General features: G+C 38.6%; 1 protein-coding gene across 5 annotated transcripts in view; it reads right to left on the bottom strand.

The window, feature by feature from the left end:
- The window catches only part of EBF1 (EBF transcription factor 1), a 428,098-nt gene that overhangs the window by 76,090 nt on the left and 336,585 nt on the right, over positions 1-15,423 (bottom strand). For all 5 annotated transcript variants that reach the window (XM_060765565.2, XM_060765563.2, XM_060765560.2 and 2 more), the window contains exon 10: positions 13,822-13,948. In XM_060765565.2, the coding sequence (XP_060621548.1) occupies positions 13,822-13,948 (127 nt within the window). The remainder of the gene's footprint in view (positions 1-13,821; positions 13,949-15,423) is intronic.

The raw sequence follows: 15,423 nt of genomic DNA, 5'->3' as shown, positions 1-15,423 counted from the left end.
TTCACATTTCTGAACTAAGTAAACTTGTAGGCAGGAATTATGGAAAGTCCACCATTTTTATTATCTTTCAGAGAACACCCGCAGCAATGCATTGCAAACCAAATAGTATATATGCAATTGTTTATCAGAACATGTTGCAACACAAAGGATTCAACTCTATCTGTATTAAGTGATGTTAAATTCAGTACTAAAGTCTTCCATGTTTTTTCCATTGTTTATTATTGCTAGCATTTAACTCCTGCTATGGCTCTGGACTATTAATAGCCACAAGGCAAGAGAAGATTCTGCAGAGAAGATTTGCTCATCTCTGTGTTTCTATATCTAGAAGGTTTTTATCAGTGTATATTTGACAAATCTATGTTTGCTGTTCAGCTGTCAGAAGCACAGGAGTCTTGAGAGGGTAAAAGACTAATACGAAAAGTTAACTGTGGATTGATAGGAAGCCTGGATTGGCAAACTATGGTGACAAGAGAGGTAAACCAGAGATAGAAACATGTGTTGAACTGAATTATTCTCGTTTGTTAGTTGACAATTAATGATATACTGTAGATCAAGATTAAATCAATTTCCAATTCTAGTTTTTTCAGTCAAGTTCAAATTGTGGTTTGGCAGACGTAACATCATGTTTATGCATCCCTAAGAGTGATTCAGGGTAATGTATGATGAAAGTCTCTCTTAAAATCTGAACCAAATCACAACAGTTTTGCGCACATGAAAAATGGTGAGATGATTGATCCATACCTTGCGATATACTAAAAATGTACAAAGAAGAAAACATGGTTTGAATCAGATTTATAAATGATGGGTTGTGCTCACTCAGGTATGATATGTGAATCTGCACACCACAGTTTAAGTTTTGCCTCAGTACTAGGACAATGTGGAAAGGGCTCACAGTGTAGAATGCATGCAAAAGAAACATGGTCAATTTAAAACCATGGTTTGTATGTATGCTTGACAACACAGGCTCAGATTTGAGCTCAACACTACAGAAAGTAAAAGGATAATGCATTTTGACTTTCCTCAGACAGCCTGTGGAATTCCATAGCTGAATCAGGACCCCCTAATATCAGCACTATATTTGTTCATTCAAGAAAATGAACATATTCATATTCCTGAAGGAGGTATATGTGTATGCCATAGCACTGTGTAAAATTAGAAAAACACAATTAAGGAGCAAAATAATGAGCTAAATAATATCTGTAGCTGTTTTTCCTAAACTTTATGCAGGAAAGTTTTCAAATTAGGAATAGGATTTATTTGAAAGACTACTTTTTATGATTTGGAAGTGATCTCTAATATGGTGACTTTTAGGGGGAGGGCTGGGGGAGGGGGGATGATTCTTACACTCACTGGCTTCCTGTTCCATTGCTGAAAATCACATCATCATCTTTTTTAGTATTATTGTATTTTTTATATCCCACTTTCTTCTCTTAAGCTAGACACAAAGCAAGAGCTTTCTATTTTCAAATTTAACTTTAAATTTACATATTAAAGCTCTGTTCTGTGGTCATGGACACACTCACACATTGTTCCTGGAGACTAGGATGTGGAACAATAGCTTCACATTGCAGAAAAGGAGATTCCACTTGAACATGAGGAAAAACTTCCTAACTGTGAGAGCTATTCAGAGCTCTCTGTCGCGGAGTGTGGTGGAGGCTCCTTCTTCGGAGGCTTTTAAGCAGAGGCCGGAGGGCCATCTGTCAGGGGTGCTTTGAATACGATTTTCCTGCTTCTTGGCAGAGGGTTGGACTGGAATGGCACACAAGGTCTCTTTCAACTCTATGATTCTGTGATTCTTCACAGGTCAAGAATAGAGTACTTCACTTCTGCGAATAATTTTTCATGAAAATCTGATCTCAGATGGAGCAATCCAATGGCAAAGTCCCTCTCAGGCCCTTCTCAGATAGCAGAGACTTTCCCATAGTAATCTCTCAGACTCACCTGCACAGTTAATAGTGAGAGGTGATAGATCTGCAGTCCAACCACTTTTAGAAGTTATATGATGATTCCCACTGCTAAACTACTGGAATAAAAATCATCTTAGTCTCATCTCAACAAGGAAAAATTTTAAATATATTTCAGAGTGCGACTGGAGGGTTTAAATTTGTAATAGGCTCCCCCCCCCCCCCCCCACACACACACAAAAGAGATGCGGGAAGGCATAGACAATACCCATTTGTATTATAGTATAATGCATCAACAAATGTAATGCGCACCTCAATTTTCAAAACCCTGCAACCAAAAAAGGTATTTGCTAGCTAATGCAATGCACAGCCACAAAAAGTGCATTCTTTGTAATTTGGCCAAAAAAAAAAGATGCCCATTACAATGGCTGTCTGCTTAGAATTCCTTCTTTAAAAAAAGTGTTAGAGCACCAAAGCTTTCAGCCATGGAAAAGAAAACCTTGGGGTGCATCTATGCTGTAGATGTTCTCCTCTGCTCTACTACACTGCTGAGCAGCGCTTTCAAAATGTCAGAGGCGTTATTGTGGGGTCACTCTCTTTTGCCCAATTTAGTTTGGCGCTTAAGCCTCCATTTAAATTACAGGTTGTCAAATTTTTAAAAGGCAGCATCTGTACAGGACATAATTTAAAATCAAAAAGCCTGTTTCATGTGACATCAATGCCAAATCAGTGCTATAACAACCAATAGCTATCTAAAATAATAACACAAATATAAAATCCTAGTAAGATCAGAGAAGTAGAATTAAATTTTAAAATGCAGGCATATAAGTAAAAGGAAAGGATTAGTAAGAAAAATACCAGCAACCCAATAGGTTAATTTATTGTGAAAGGTAAAATGAGAAAAAAATGCTTTATTGGCTATGAAGGTCAGATAACTGTCATGCCATATTACATAGGCTAGATGATCCAAGGGTCCGCAAGTTTGCATGAAATTATACAGAAAGACTTACACAGTTTACTTGTTAATAATCTCTTAATTACTTACTGCAAGGTTATAATTAAAAAATTGTGACACATATTAATAATGAAAATACATTGTTTGATTGGGCTTTTTTCCCACCTCTCTCACCGCACCCCCATTTGTGATTTCATAGGTAGAAAAATATGTTCTATTCTCTGTTACATAAATGATGAATGGGCCATTGCTTATGGGCTGCTGCTTGTTGGCTGTGGTCAATATGTTTTCTTTGGAAAGGGATTCTGTTGATTAATTTCTCTTTTGGCCTTATCATCTAATCATTTAAGGTATAACAGAAAAAGTCAAAGCTGTAGCACCTCAGGCATATTTAGATTAATAATGATAAAACAGTTTTACATTTTTCCTGCTTGCTCTGCGTGAGACCTATTTGTATGACTGGTGGAAAAGATCCTAATTTGTTGGAAAGCATGGGAGTTAAATATGCAAATACATGTTCATTGTAGGCTATAGTCTCTGACAGCAGCTGCGATTGCATTTATTTTGCAGATGTCATATAAGTGTGAGGTATATTTTAGTTCTCTTCTTCTACACTATACTGATAGCATTTAATTCATCCAACAGCAATACTAGTTATAAGGAAAAACACATTGATTTTTCTGTCTTCAGTAAGTTGCATTTCAAATGATTTTAGTCACTGTATGCCTACCTGGGATGGTCTGTACAGCCAATTCCAGAAGGTGGCACTGGGCACCAGTGCTTGGCATGATTGAATTTTTGCTGAAGAATGACTGAAGAATTGATTCTAGTATGGTTTGATTAGAATTTACCATCTAGAGCTTTAGCACTATAGAGCTGGGATTCATAAGTATGTTCTCATAAACTCAATTCTTTACATCGAAAACATACGAGCCAATGAAAATGCTGTACCAGTACTGAGTCAGTACTGATAAAAGGGGTCAATAACTTTAAGTTCTTAGACCCCCTTTTTTTAAGTTCAATACATTCTTTCCAGCCCTATTGATTGTGCTTTTAGGCTGTTTTATTTGTGTAATTTTAATATTGTTGTATTTTTGGACTGTATTGTACAACTATATCTTTTTGAAGAATGTACTACAAATCCAAGTTAAAGAACCTTGGCCTCTGAGAAGCTGACAGAATTATCATGAGAGGAATGGGAAGGATGGCATATGGTACCAGTGATAGAGAACATGGACATAATTAGATCTGTAAACTATTTAACTGTTTTTAAATTTTTGTATTACACCTTTTGAACTTGTCTAGTGTGGAGAGTTAGCTGCCTTGAGTCCCCATGGGGAGAAAGGTGGGGTATTGATGATGATGATGATGATGATGAATTAAATGAGAGGAGGGAGGTATTTCACTATTTCACTAATGCTTCGAATTATTTAAGAAGTTTAGAGCATATGGTATTATTCCACCACCACCACCACCCCTTATATTAAGCGATATGTTAATCAGTTACTATTAATAGAGGTGATCTTAAATTTGAGTACATGGATCTGATTAGATTATCTGTCCTTTAACAAAACATCATTGTCACAACAAGAACAAGTATGCTTAATTGGAAAATCTAGACAGTATGATTCAAGTTCTTCATTTTTGCCTATTTAATGCACAACAGGAGGAATAAAACAAAAGCTGGAGCAGCACTGGCTTCAACCTAACTTTTAAAACTATTTTGATTCCAGAGTCTCATCTTTTTATTCACTCAGCAAGAAATCACACAGGACATTTTTTGTATCTAAAACAAAGGGCATTTAGATATCTCTTGGAGATGTTTTACTTATGCTAAGGAATGTTTCTCATTTTTTTCCAGTGATGTTGGCTTTTAGTCTTCATTTAAACTAATAAGCTGCCAAGCATTCTTAACTGAATAATAACAAGTACTACTAGGGTAGGAATAGGAATGGGTTGGTCTATCAATTTTGGTTGTACTTTGAGTTCCATATATCCAGACCAAAGTTTGTCTCCTTTTGTTTCCACATGAGTGTACATTTTTTTAAAAAAGTCTACTTAAAATCTATACTAGTACTTTTTGTATTAATTTGCCATAATATATTATTTTTCTACATATTGAGTCTACTACATGCATTCATGAAAACAATTTCTCTTAATACAATGCATTTTGCATATCATTGTCTCTAATATATGCACTTTGTGCATATTAAATTTCCTTATATTTCCATTTTTTACAAACAGTATTGAAATACTGAAAACAATGCAGTGAAGCTTTATGTATTGTACAGTAATTACTGTAGCATAAAGAAAAGCAAATTCTAATCAAGTAAGTTTGAATTAAGATGCAAACCAAAAATATTTTTCCTCTTTCTAAGTGGTACATTGTAAAACTAAAAAGGATGTGTATTATCACAACAGCCACTTCAACTTAATCACGTTTCAGAACTAAGTCCTCCTGCTGTTTTGGTCAAGGTTAGTTGAAATAAGGATTAAGCAGCTGGTGTTGGGAGGGAGGTGTTTTTGAGGCCGGTGTGGACTTGCCTGCCGGTCTGTTTCTTATTATTTCAGCCAACAACAGTACTTTATTTTTAAAAAGAAAGAGAAAGAAAGAAAGAGAAATATTTTGTTGGCTATCCATCTTTGGAGAACTAAGAAAACAATTGACAAGAAAAGAGGAAAAATCTCTCATGGAAAATACTTCAACAAAGTTGCAAGAATGCTACAATTCTATGTTAGGAGAAACACTTTCTCGGTGTGGGTTAAAAGTTGTGGGACTGTTTATACACATACCCAGTGAAATATAAAACATCCCCAATGCATGAAGGTTTTCTCATTACTTTCCAAATTAGAACTGAGCTAAGCTCAAAAAAACAGCATCCCCAGTGTCCACGGACACATTCTTTGGCACAAAGGAAGTGCATGCCATTACTGTCATTTTTAAAAATGTAAATTTAAAAACTGTTGTTACTACCACCACTACTTTAGGTCACTTGAACGTGCTTCAAAGTGAAAGTCTAGCTTATGAATACCCAACAGGTTTCCCCCCCCCCCCTCTTATGTCCTAGGCATAATTTTTAGGCATGTGCAATCCATGGTTCTAAATGGTTCTAAAGTACTTATAAAACTAACATTCCGGTGGTGAAAACTAGGAGGCGCTGGTGCTTTGCTTCGACAGTGTTGCTAAAGTTCTGGTGGTGAAAATTTCAGAACTTTAACACAACTTTCAAAATTTCATTATAATGGCAGTTCCTAATAGGTTCTGTCATAAAAATCATCAATAATGAAATAATAATGAAATTTTGAAAGTTTTGTTAGAGTTCTGAAATTTTCACCACCAGAACTTTAGCAACACTGTAGAAGCAAAGCACCAGCACCCCCTAGTTTTCATAAGCAGAACTTAGTTTTGTAAATACTTTAGAACCATTTAGAACCATGGATTGCACATGCTTAATAGCTTTCCAAATTGTGTGTTGGGATATATCGGTACTAGTGTGTCTTCTGTAGCCCTAGGTATGTCTCATGAAAAATGCTTCCCCATCCCCATCCCCATCCCCGTCCCCATGAACAAAGGTTGCCTGGCAGCTGCTTGGAAGTAGCAAGTTGGCCGGCCTTGGAAAAGGAGGAGGCAGCAGTAGAAGCAACAGCGGTGACTCAGGCAATACTGAGTCTGAGGTCGCACCATCCTTCTCCTCAGCTCTCCACCTCACCAATGAGAGTGGCCCAACCCATGGCTTCAGACACAGTGAGGGGGGGGGGGGGGGGTTGGAAGGAATAGGAAAAAGAAAGCATCAGGAATAAGGGGCCCACAGTGGGAAGGAAAGCACAGAATTAGAAGAGACACTCAGGGCATCCAGTCCAACCCCCTTCAGTCAGGCAGGAAGAGACAGTTAAAGCTCTCCCAACAGACAGCCATCCAGTCCCAGTTCAAAAACTTCCAGAGAAGGAGACTCCACTGGAAGATACTCCCAAAGGGCATTCAGTCCAACCTCCTTCAGCCGGGCTATCCAGCCTCTGTTCAAAAACCTCTAGAGCAGTGGTTCTCAACCTTTCTAATGCCGTGACCCCTAAATAAAATTCCTCATGTTGTGGTGACCCCCAACCACATTTTCGTTGCTACTTCATAACAGTAATTTTGCTACTGTTATGAAATGTAATGTAAATGTCTGATATGAAGGATGTATTTCCATTGTTACAAATTGAACATAATTAAAGCATAGTGATTAATCACAAAAACAATATGTTTGGGGGAGTGTGGGCAACGGATGATGGGATGTGAAGTATCTTCAACTGATGCAGCTCTGACTTCCAGAGACCACAGAGACACCCCCCCCCCCCCAAATACAGACCTGGACCAAACTTGGCACACAGAACCCTAATGGTCAATAGAAAATACTGGAGGGGGTTGGGGGCAATTGATAGTGAATTATGGGAGAGATAGTCCACCTACATCCAGAGAGCACAGTGAACCCAAATTACTATGGATCTGGACAGAACTTGGCACAAATACTCAGTATGCCCAAATCTGAAGACTGGTGGAGTTTGGGGAAAATAGACCTTGGCATTTGGGACTTCTTGGGGTGTTTAGTTCCCCAGCCATCAAAGAGCATTCTGAAATCCAACCACAATTAAATTGGACCAAACTTGAGCTGTGTGGAAGGGGCCTGGGTTATCTGGGTCCCCTTCCATACAGCTGCATAAAATAGACACTGAAGTGGATTATCTGGCTGTGTGGACTCAGATAATCCAGTTCAAAGCAGACAATGTGGGATTTCATTCAGCTGTGTGGAAGGGGACTGGGTTATCTGGGGAACCTTCCATACAGCTGCATAAAATACACACTGAAGTGGATTATCTGACTGTGTGGACACAGATAATCCAGTTCAAAGCAGACAATGTGGGATTTCATTCAGCTGTGTGGAAGGGAACTCTGCAATCAAAGAGCATTCTGAAACCGCAACAGCCATGGAATTGGACTAAACTTGGCACAGAGAACCCATGAACACAAAGAGAATACTGGGGGCTCTGGGGAAAACAGACCTTGGAGATTGGGAGCTGCCTGGGATTTATAGTTCTCTGCAATCAAAGAGCATTCTGAAACCCCAACAGCCATGGAATTGGACTAAACTTGGCACAGAGAACACCCATGAACACAAAGAGAATACTGGGGGCTCTGGGGAAAACAGACCTTGGAGATTGGGAGCCAGTGTTTTCCTTCCTGCCACAGCTATCCCCTGGGAGGCGCCTGCAAACGCTGCTGCAACAACTCAGGGGCCGTTTGCAGCACGGAGCTTCTCCGTTCGCAGCTTCTCCGCTGGCCTGGGGATGGCTCTCCTCCCTCGCCCCATGTGTGCCTTTCCACCCCCCCCTTGCCCCCGCCTGCCTTTTTTCCTTCTCCCTCACCCTCTGCGTGCCTTTCTCTCCTTCTCTCTCATCTTGTGCGTGCTTTTCCTTTTTTCTCCCTTTTTTCTCCCTCACTCCGTGGGCACCTTTCTTTCCTTCGCCCTTTCCCTGCATGCATACCCTTTATCTTCCTCTCTCTCTAGCTGGGTTGCTCTGCTGAGAGAGAGAGAGCGGAGGAAAGGCCTCCTCTCCCACTTTTCCAGGAGCCATTGGCAGGCAGGGGAGGACTTCCATCAGCCTCCGTCGAGCTGCTGCTGCTGGGTTGCAGCTGCTCCTCTAGGCCTGCAGCAGCAGCTCGACGGTGGAGGTGTTCAGAGGTAGGATGCCGCTGCCTCCGCCACTCCGGGAAGACATGCGATTATTGTTGGGCTGGGAAAGGGCTGCCGCTATCCCTATCAGGAGTGCCATTGGCTTGTGGGTCGGCCGCCATTTTGGAGGGGGCGTGGCTAGCCAATGCGGCTTGGCGACCCCCAGAAAATGGCCAAACGACCCCCCGGGGGGTCGCGACCCCCAGGTTGAGAACCGCTGCTCTAGAGAGGTTTAAACACTACAGAAGGAGAGTGCTTGTACTATTCAAGTGTAGTACTATTACAACTTGAATAATTTGCACAATGTGTTGATTGAGTAGCAGCAATTGCCACAAAAATGGATGACTTTCTAACTAAGAAAAGAAAATCTGTTGACAATGATGTTTGTGATGAACCACATGGAGTGGCTATAGAGGAAACTACACAAGAACCAACTCTAGTACATAAGAAGTGTAAAGGAAAAAAAGACAAATCTCGTTTACACAGTAAATATTATATATAGTATTAAAATCTTATAAGGAGCTGGTTTAACCTCCAGTTTGCAACTAAAATTGAATTACTATGTCATGAAAGGATACATGTCTAAAAAGTGTGTCACCAACATGAAAATGTTGGAAAGCTCTACTCTAGGGTCTTCTTGGGCCCAGTTGTAGTATCTGTTTTGACCAAACAGGCCATGGAATAACTGGCTCTGGGACCCTAAGAGTTGAAGACACTACAGGACTAGTCAGATCAAAATATTATACAGAAATTTCCATTTTACTGGTCACTGTTTCCAACAGTCAAGGCAGTAAAAAAAGAAAACAAAACTTTCATTAACATTTGAAGCATTACTGGGAATGATTAGAATTATGTATTTTCTTCTCCAAGCTCATTAGTTGGCATTCACATACAAAAAACACACTCCCAGAGCAGAAAAGTGAATTCTCAAGTCAGTAAACTTTCCTTTCCTCTCCCCCCCCCCTCCTGCACACCCAAGCCCTCTGTGATTCCTTGCCCCACATCTAAGCCCTCCAAAGCAGCTCCAGCTTCATTCTTCATACTGCCTCTCACCCTGCGTCTCATTTTCCTGATTTACCCTTCTTTGTCATCACCCCCGGATCATTCTTACTTGGCTGTGCTTGCCAGTGGCAGTGTTGGCTTTTAGTTAAATCACCAACAAACAACAATATTGGATTAAAGACCAGTTAGGTAGCCATACAATGCAACTGGCCACACATCCAGATGTTCAGATTCCAAAGGACACTAACATCAGCTCCTATAAAAACAGTATGCAAAATTTTATTTGAAAAGGAGTTTTTCTCTTCAGTGATTTTTTACAGGCCAAATCTATACAGGAAGGGGGGAAAGTAAATATGTTTATAACATAAACACCCCTCTTTAAGTTTCTCTATGGAAGGGCACAAAATATACTGGTACAATCATTTATTTATTTATTTATTTATTTATCCATTCCGCCATAGTGTCAATGTAACAATATTATGAGCATGATATTGGGGAGGGGGGGGGGCTTTTTGATTTCTAAAGTACTGCCTATATATACATGTATCAAAGTCACGTGAAGCACAGAAAGGAACAGACCACTTTTCACAAGTGCTTCTCTACAATGGACCACATTTTTGTTCATGACCTCAGGTTGATGTCAATAATTTATGTTCCTGTTCAGCCTGCTGTTCACTGGCTTGAAGAACGCCTTGAATTCAGCAGAGCAATACACAGTTTTAAGCTGTTTCCTCTCATAGGCAATCTCTCCTTCATATATCAAAATTATTCAGAATGCTTCAACAAATGTAACAATGGATTTCACATTTTTGATGATCCACTGGCCATTGATATCAAGCAAGATGTAAAGCAAAGCAACATTTCTTTTAAGGTGTTCAATTGTGTTATGTACAAGATTGAACTAAATCCACTTAAATGAAAAACTGATTTAAAACAAATGATGAGCACTTGCAAATGCCATATTCTCTCATAGAAATAGCATAAAACTGCTAAATAGTGCAAAGTCTATTGCAATCACGTGAAAGAAAATATTGAATATTTATACTTTCAAAACAAAGTGCATAAAAACTGCAACCTGTTCAAATTATCACATGCAGTTGGTCAATCAGCTATTAAACTGACAGCTCATGGACAAAGTTTGGCCCATAGATTATACATGACTCCGAGGGACCCCCTGAATGCCAAGGTGGCTGCCTCAGGAAAGTAGTTCTGTTTCATGAGGAATTAGCAAATAACTCGTTGTGCGTAATCCAAACATTTGTACATGTAACTCCAGGTTCTACATGCAGACGTCACAAAAAAATTTCCAGAGGTTATATGTTTTCCATGTGACTATTCATGAAATGCTTTGGGCAGAAAAACAAAAAACTCCTCTTTCAATGAAGCAGTATAATGGTTACAATTTTTAAAAAAAGCAAACATTTTTCCTTGCACACAAGATCTTACTTCTTTGATGGGACATGTATTCACAGATGAATGTCTAAGTTTTTGGCAGTTAAAAGGAGGGGAGGGGAAGAGGACTAAAATTAATGGACCACTAACATTGTCTTAGAGTCTCAACTACTTAACAGCAATGGGGGGGGGGGGGGGGGGTCGGTTTACAGCCAGGTGGCTTGAGGGGATATTTTGTTGAATGCTGATTAAAAATAATTTCTTCTAAATGAGACCTAACCACAAAATGGGGCCATTAATGGATAAGATATTTTCACCAGGAAGGCAAGTATGCCTGAATGATTCTCTTACTATTTGCCGCCCCTGGTTTTCCCTCCTCTTTTCCTTCCTTGTCTGTTCCCTTTTCTCATTCTCAGTTGCAGAGTAAATAAACACCAAGTGATGCCTCACTGTTTTCAGCCAAAAACAGAGGCCAAACTCCTCTGAGAAAACATTTGGCCTCTGTGGTTTTGTAAAACGTTCCAGAACACCGAATTCACTGACAAACATTGTGGAAAAACTCCCATCGACTGGAACGCTGCTGTGGAATGTTACAGTATCAGAACATCCAATTGGTACATTTCCTGTAGGCTGACAATGAGACATCTTCGTGTATGTGTTTTTGTTTTGCTTTGTTTTGTTTTTTGTAACGGGGCTATGTGGGAGTTAAAAGAAGTTCTCATGGGAAAAATGAATAACAAGAAATTTTAGCTTTAAAGAAACAACTAATCTGCTAGTTTGATTGTTCTTCACAATTTACAATGAACTAATAATCCTAATTAAAACCACTTGGCCTGGTTCTGTAAAGCATCATAGCTTTTTCTATGCTTCGTTTGTACACACCACAGTCGATCATTCCACCCCCTTCTCCTGATCACTAACAAAGTGCTGACTTTGTCAGGATGGCTGAGCTAATTTTGTGAACTCAGTGTGAAACCTTAGCTAAACAAAATTGTAGTAATTTTCCTTAATTTGTAATAGTGATTGGAGTGCAAACGAAATTTTCCTCTTGGGTCAATCCTATAATTTTCAATTAACTAAAACTGATCGGCAAGCTTGCTCCATTTTTGCATTTTGTTTAAAGGGCTTGGAGGCATTTCCCCAGATGAGAAGTGCAGGGGTGGGTGCAATGCTTCATTAAAAAAAAACCAAAGCATAAGTGAACAGATTTAAATTTAATCCAGACAAGATGGGTATTCTTGGTCAGTCAAAGGTCAAACCAGGTACTAGGGATTCAGTCTTGTTGGAAGGAGTTACATTTATTGGTTCACTTCTTGGTTTGCTCCTGGATTTAGTTCTGAGTTAGAAGCCTAGTTTATGGTGGCGAGCAGGAGGGAATTTGTACATTTAAAAGCTTGTATGGCAACGTTGCCCATTCTTTTAGATTTCAGACCTGGACATGTTTGGATTAGGGTAAAACTGTCTAGGCAGGGTTCCCTTTGAAGAATATTTAGGAACTTAAGTTGGTCCAAATATCTGTAGCTAGACTGTTAACAGGGAGCACACAACCCCCAATTGCAATAGCTTTACTGGCTGACCATTAATTTCCCAATTCAATGTGCTTATGATGTATAAAGCTCTATACAGTTCAGAGTCAGGTAATTTGAATGACCATACTCTCCAATATGAATGTGCCTATGTTTTGAGGTTTTCAGGGAAGGCCCTTTCTTCTGTTCCCTCTACCCAACAGGAGCACCTGGTGGGCACAATCACTTCCCACCTTCCCCACTATCTTTCTGGGAGCATCTTCCTAGCTACAGTTGGAATTTTTCTTCTCAAAGACAGTAATTTTTCTTCCAGCTACAAAAAATAATTGGAGGTCATACAGTATTTGCAATTCTGCCATCATTCTGTGCTAAATACCTATGTGCAGAAAATAGAATTTTGTACAACAGAAACAGTATTTTCTGTTCTGTTCAGGAAATAATAATTTTAACTTTTGTTTACTGGAAATGTTTGTCTATGTTTGTTTTTAATTGTTACAAGCCACCTTTAGTCCCAGATGTGGAAAATGGTAGGTTAACAACAACAAAAGTAACAACAGCAATTAGGATTATGATGTTGCCACAAGTCAGGAAACAGTGCAGCACCATCATTTCACTCTGCTTATGCTCCCCAATGAACAGGAAGAACCACATTGCACCTCATACTAAAGAACTATGTAGTCATCATAGCTATGATTAGACCCTTGAATTTATTCAATCCCTCTTCAAATCTGTCCAAGTTGGCAACCATTTGATATCCTTTGGTAATAAATTCCACAGTTACACATTCTAACTCTCCCGCTATTCAGTTGTTCTAGTATTATGACAAAAGTGGAGATGCTTCCAATACACTACAAGCATGCATAAATGCAATTTTATTATGTTTCTTTCACCTCCCCCCCCCCCTTTGGATAAGTATAGAATGGTACAACAACCATTTATGGGAATTTTGGACAAGGCTGTATTATTAAGTGTTCAATTTGTGCAATTGCTCCAACTGTTATTGTTATTATTATTGTTGTTGTTGTTGTTATTCAATCAATATGTGAGAGGATTGCACTGACAAGATGAAAAAGGCTCAACTCACAGACAGTTTTGCCAGCCGGCACATAACCAGGAAATCTTCCAAATCAATATATGTGTTGCTGTTTGACAAGACTAGGTGTTACATAATTGTTATCATGAAGTAAAAGAGTGGGGTGCTAGATTAAAATCAAATTGTGGTGGAAGAATCTGCTTTAATTTGGCAAAACATTGTAGTAATATTCAATCTAAAGCAGCAATATAACTGACACTTTCCCTATTATATTATCAGTTAAAATTATCTATCTTACCTGTGTAGATGAATCTTCCAGGTGTACCCTTACAGAACTGCTTCGACTTGTAAGATAATGTTACTTCAACTACGCCAGGGATGTGCCGGGGTGGTGTTTGAACTCTGATTGCATGAGGCGTAATAAGCTAGAAGAAAATAAAAGTGAGGAAATGTGTTACATACAGAATAGTTCTTTAATAACACATCATTCTGAAATCACATAAACAAAGCACTGAAACATGTAATTACCCTGTCAGTATTTAAATGTATTCTTGATATTAATTTAGAAACCAATGACAAAAATATTTGCAAATGTTCATCTTTCCAGCCATAATAACAGCAGCTCTTTTCCTATACATAACATGTATTTATTTATTTTCTGGGCCTAAAAATTGCTTTTGATTGTTCTCAACTTGCAAGTTTTATATTTATGCATCCCAGAAGATGACTCTTCAGGTCCCAGTATCTAACAATCCCTTAACATACTGATGAAAACATATATAGAATTCCAGACTCCTGAAATAGAGCATGGGCTTTGTCTGTCTGTCTGTCTCTCTGTGTACGTATATGTAACATCATCTACCCAAACCCAAGCCCTTCTAAGTGTCATTTACTCAATAGATTAGTTAAGCCTACCTAGGATTCTCTCACATTTTCTTATTTTTGGCAAGATTCTGACTCAATCTGTTAACTATTTTGTTATTTTAATACAATAAAATTTATTAATATTTTAAATAAAATAGTTTTTCTGTTCATAAAGTATTTTTTAAAAAATCTTATTTTATAATTTGTTTAAATGTTTTTTGAAGTTTGCGATATTTCAGTGATGTTTCCCTTAACATTACACATATTTTATAATTTATAGATTTGTTATTTTTATAAGCCGTTTGTTTTTGCCTTTTCAGAATTCCTCTAATTATAATAAAGTTATCCATACCAGGAACCTGAATAAATTAGTCTTCCAATCATTCATCTGCTTGGGGAAATTGTATGCATTTTAAATTGCCATCCTTTTAAAATAATGAGCTGAATAAAACACAGCAAACATCCAAATACAGATAGAGTGGTAAGTGAAGAAAAAGAAAATAATTTTCATATAGAATCTACTCTCAATGAGGCTGAAGGATCCTTGGAAGCAGTGTTGCTACTCTGGTGGTGTGATAGAAGTTATGGCACTAATACTCCACTGGTAATCTATATACTTAGGTAATATAACTCCATCAGAGAAAGTCATATGCAAGATGTCCCTCAAAATTAGTGCAACTCTATGCCAGTCCTAGAGATGGCCTACTTAATCAACTTCCAATGTAAGTCAATAGGAAGGGGGGGAGGGAAAGGGGGGAAAAACCTCCTACATCTGCCTATAGCAAAATAGCATGGTCCAGAATGTGGTTGAGCTTCCATAAGATGTGTCTCTCAACATCCTATTCCACTGTTAATATAAGATAAGATTCATCTGCCCAAGTGAGATCATCCACTGGAGGGACCCTGGCAAAGGCCACCTTACATAGAAAGTTAAAAACATCTGAGATAACAATAGGGAAAGTACCTAAAACTTTAAGGAATCATTACCAGTTAGAGAAGACAGTTCTGGGCTGAAATAGACAAATGGTATGATTCA

This window comes from Anolis sagrei, chromosome 2 (assembly GCF_037176765.1).
Source record: "Anolis sagrei isolate rAnoSag1 chromosome 2, rAnoSag1.mat, whole genome shotgun sequence".
In the NCBI taxonomy this organism is placed as follows: Eukaryota; Metazoa; Chordata; class Lepidosauria; order Squamata; family Dactyloidae; genus Anolis; species Anolis sagrei.
The sequence above is the reverse complement of the archived record's forward strand: the minus strand, read 5'-3'. Positions and strand labels throughout refer to the sequence as shown.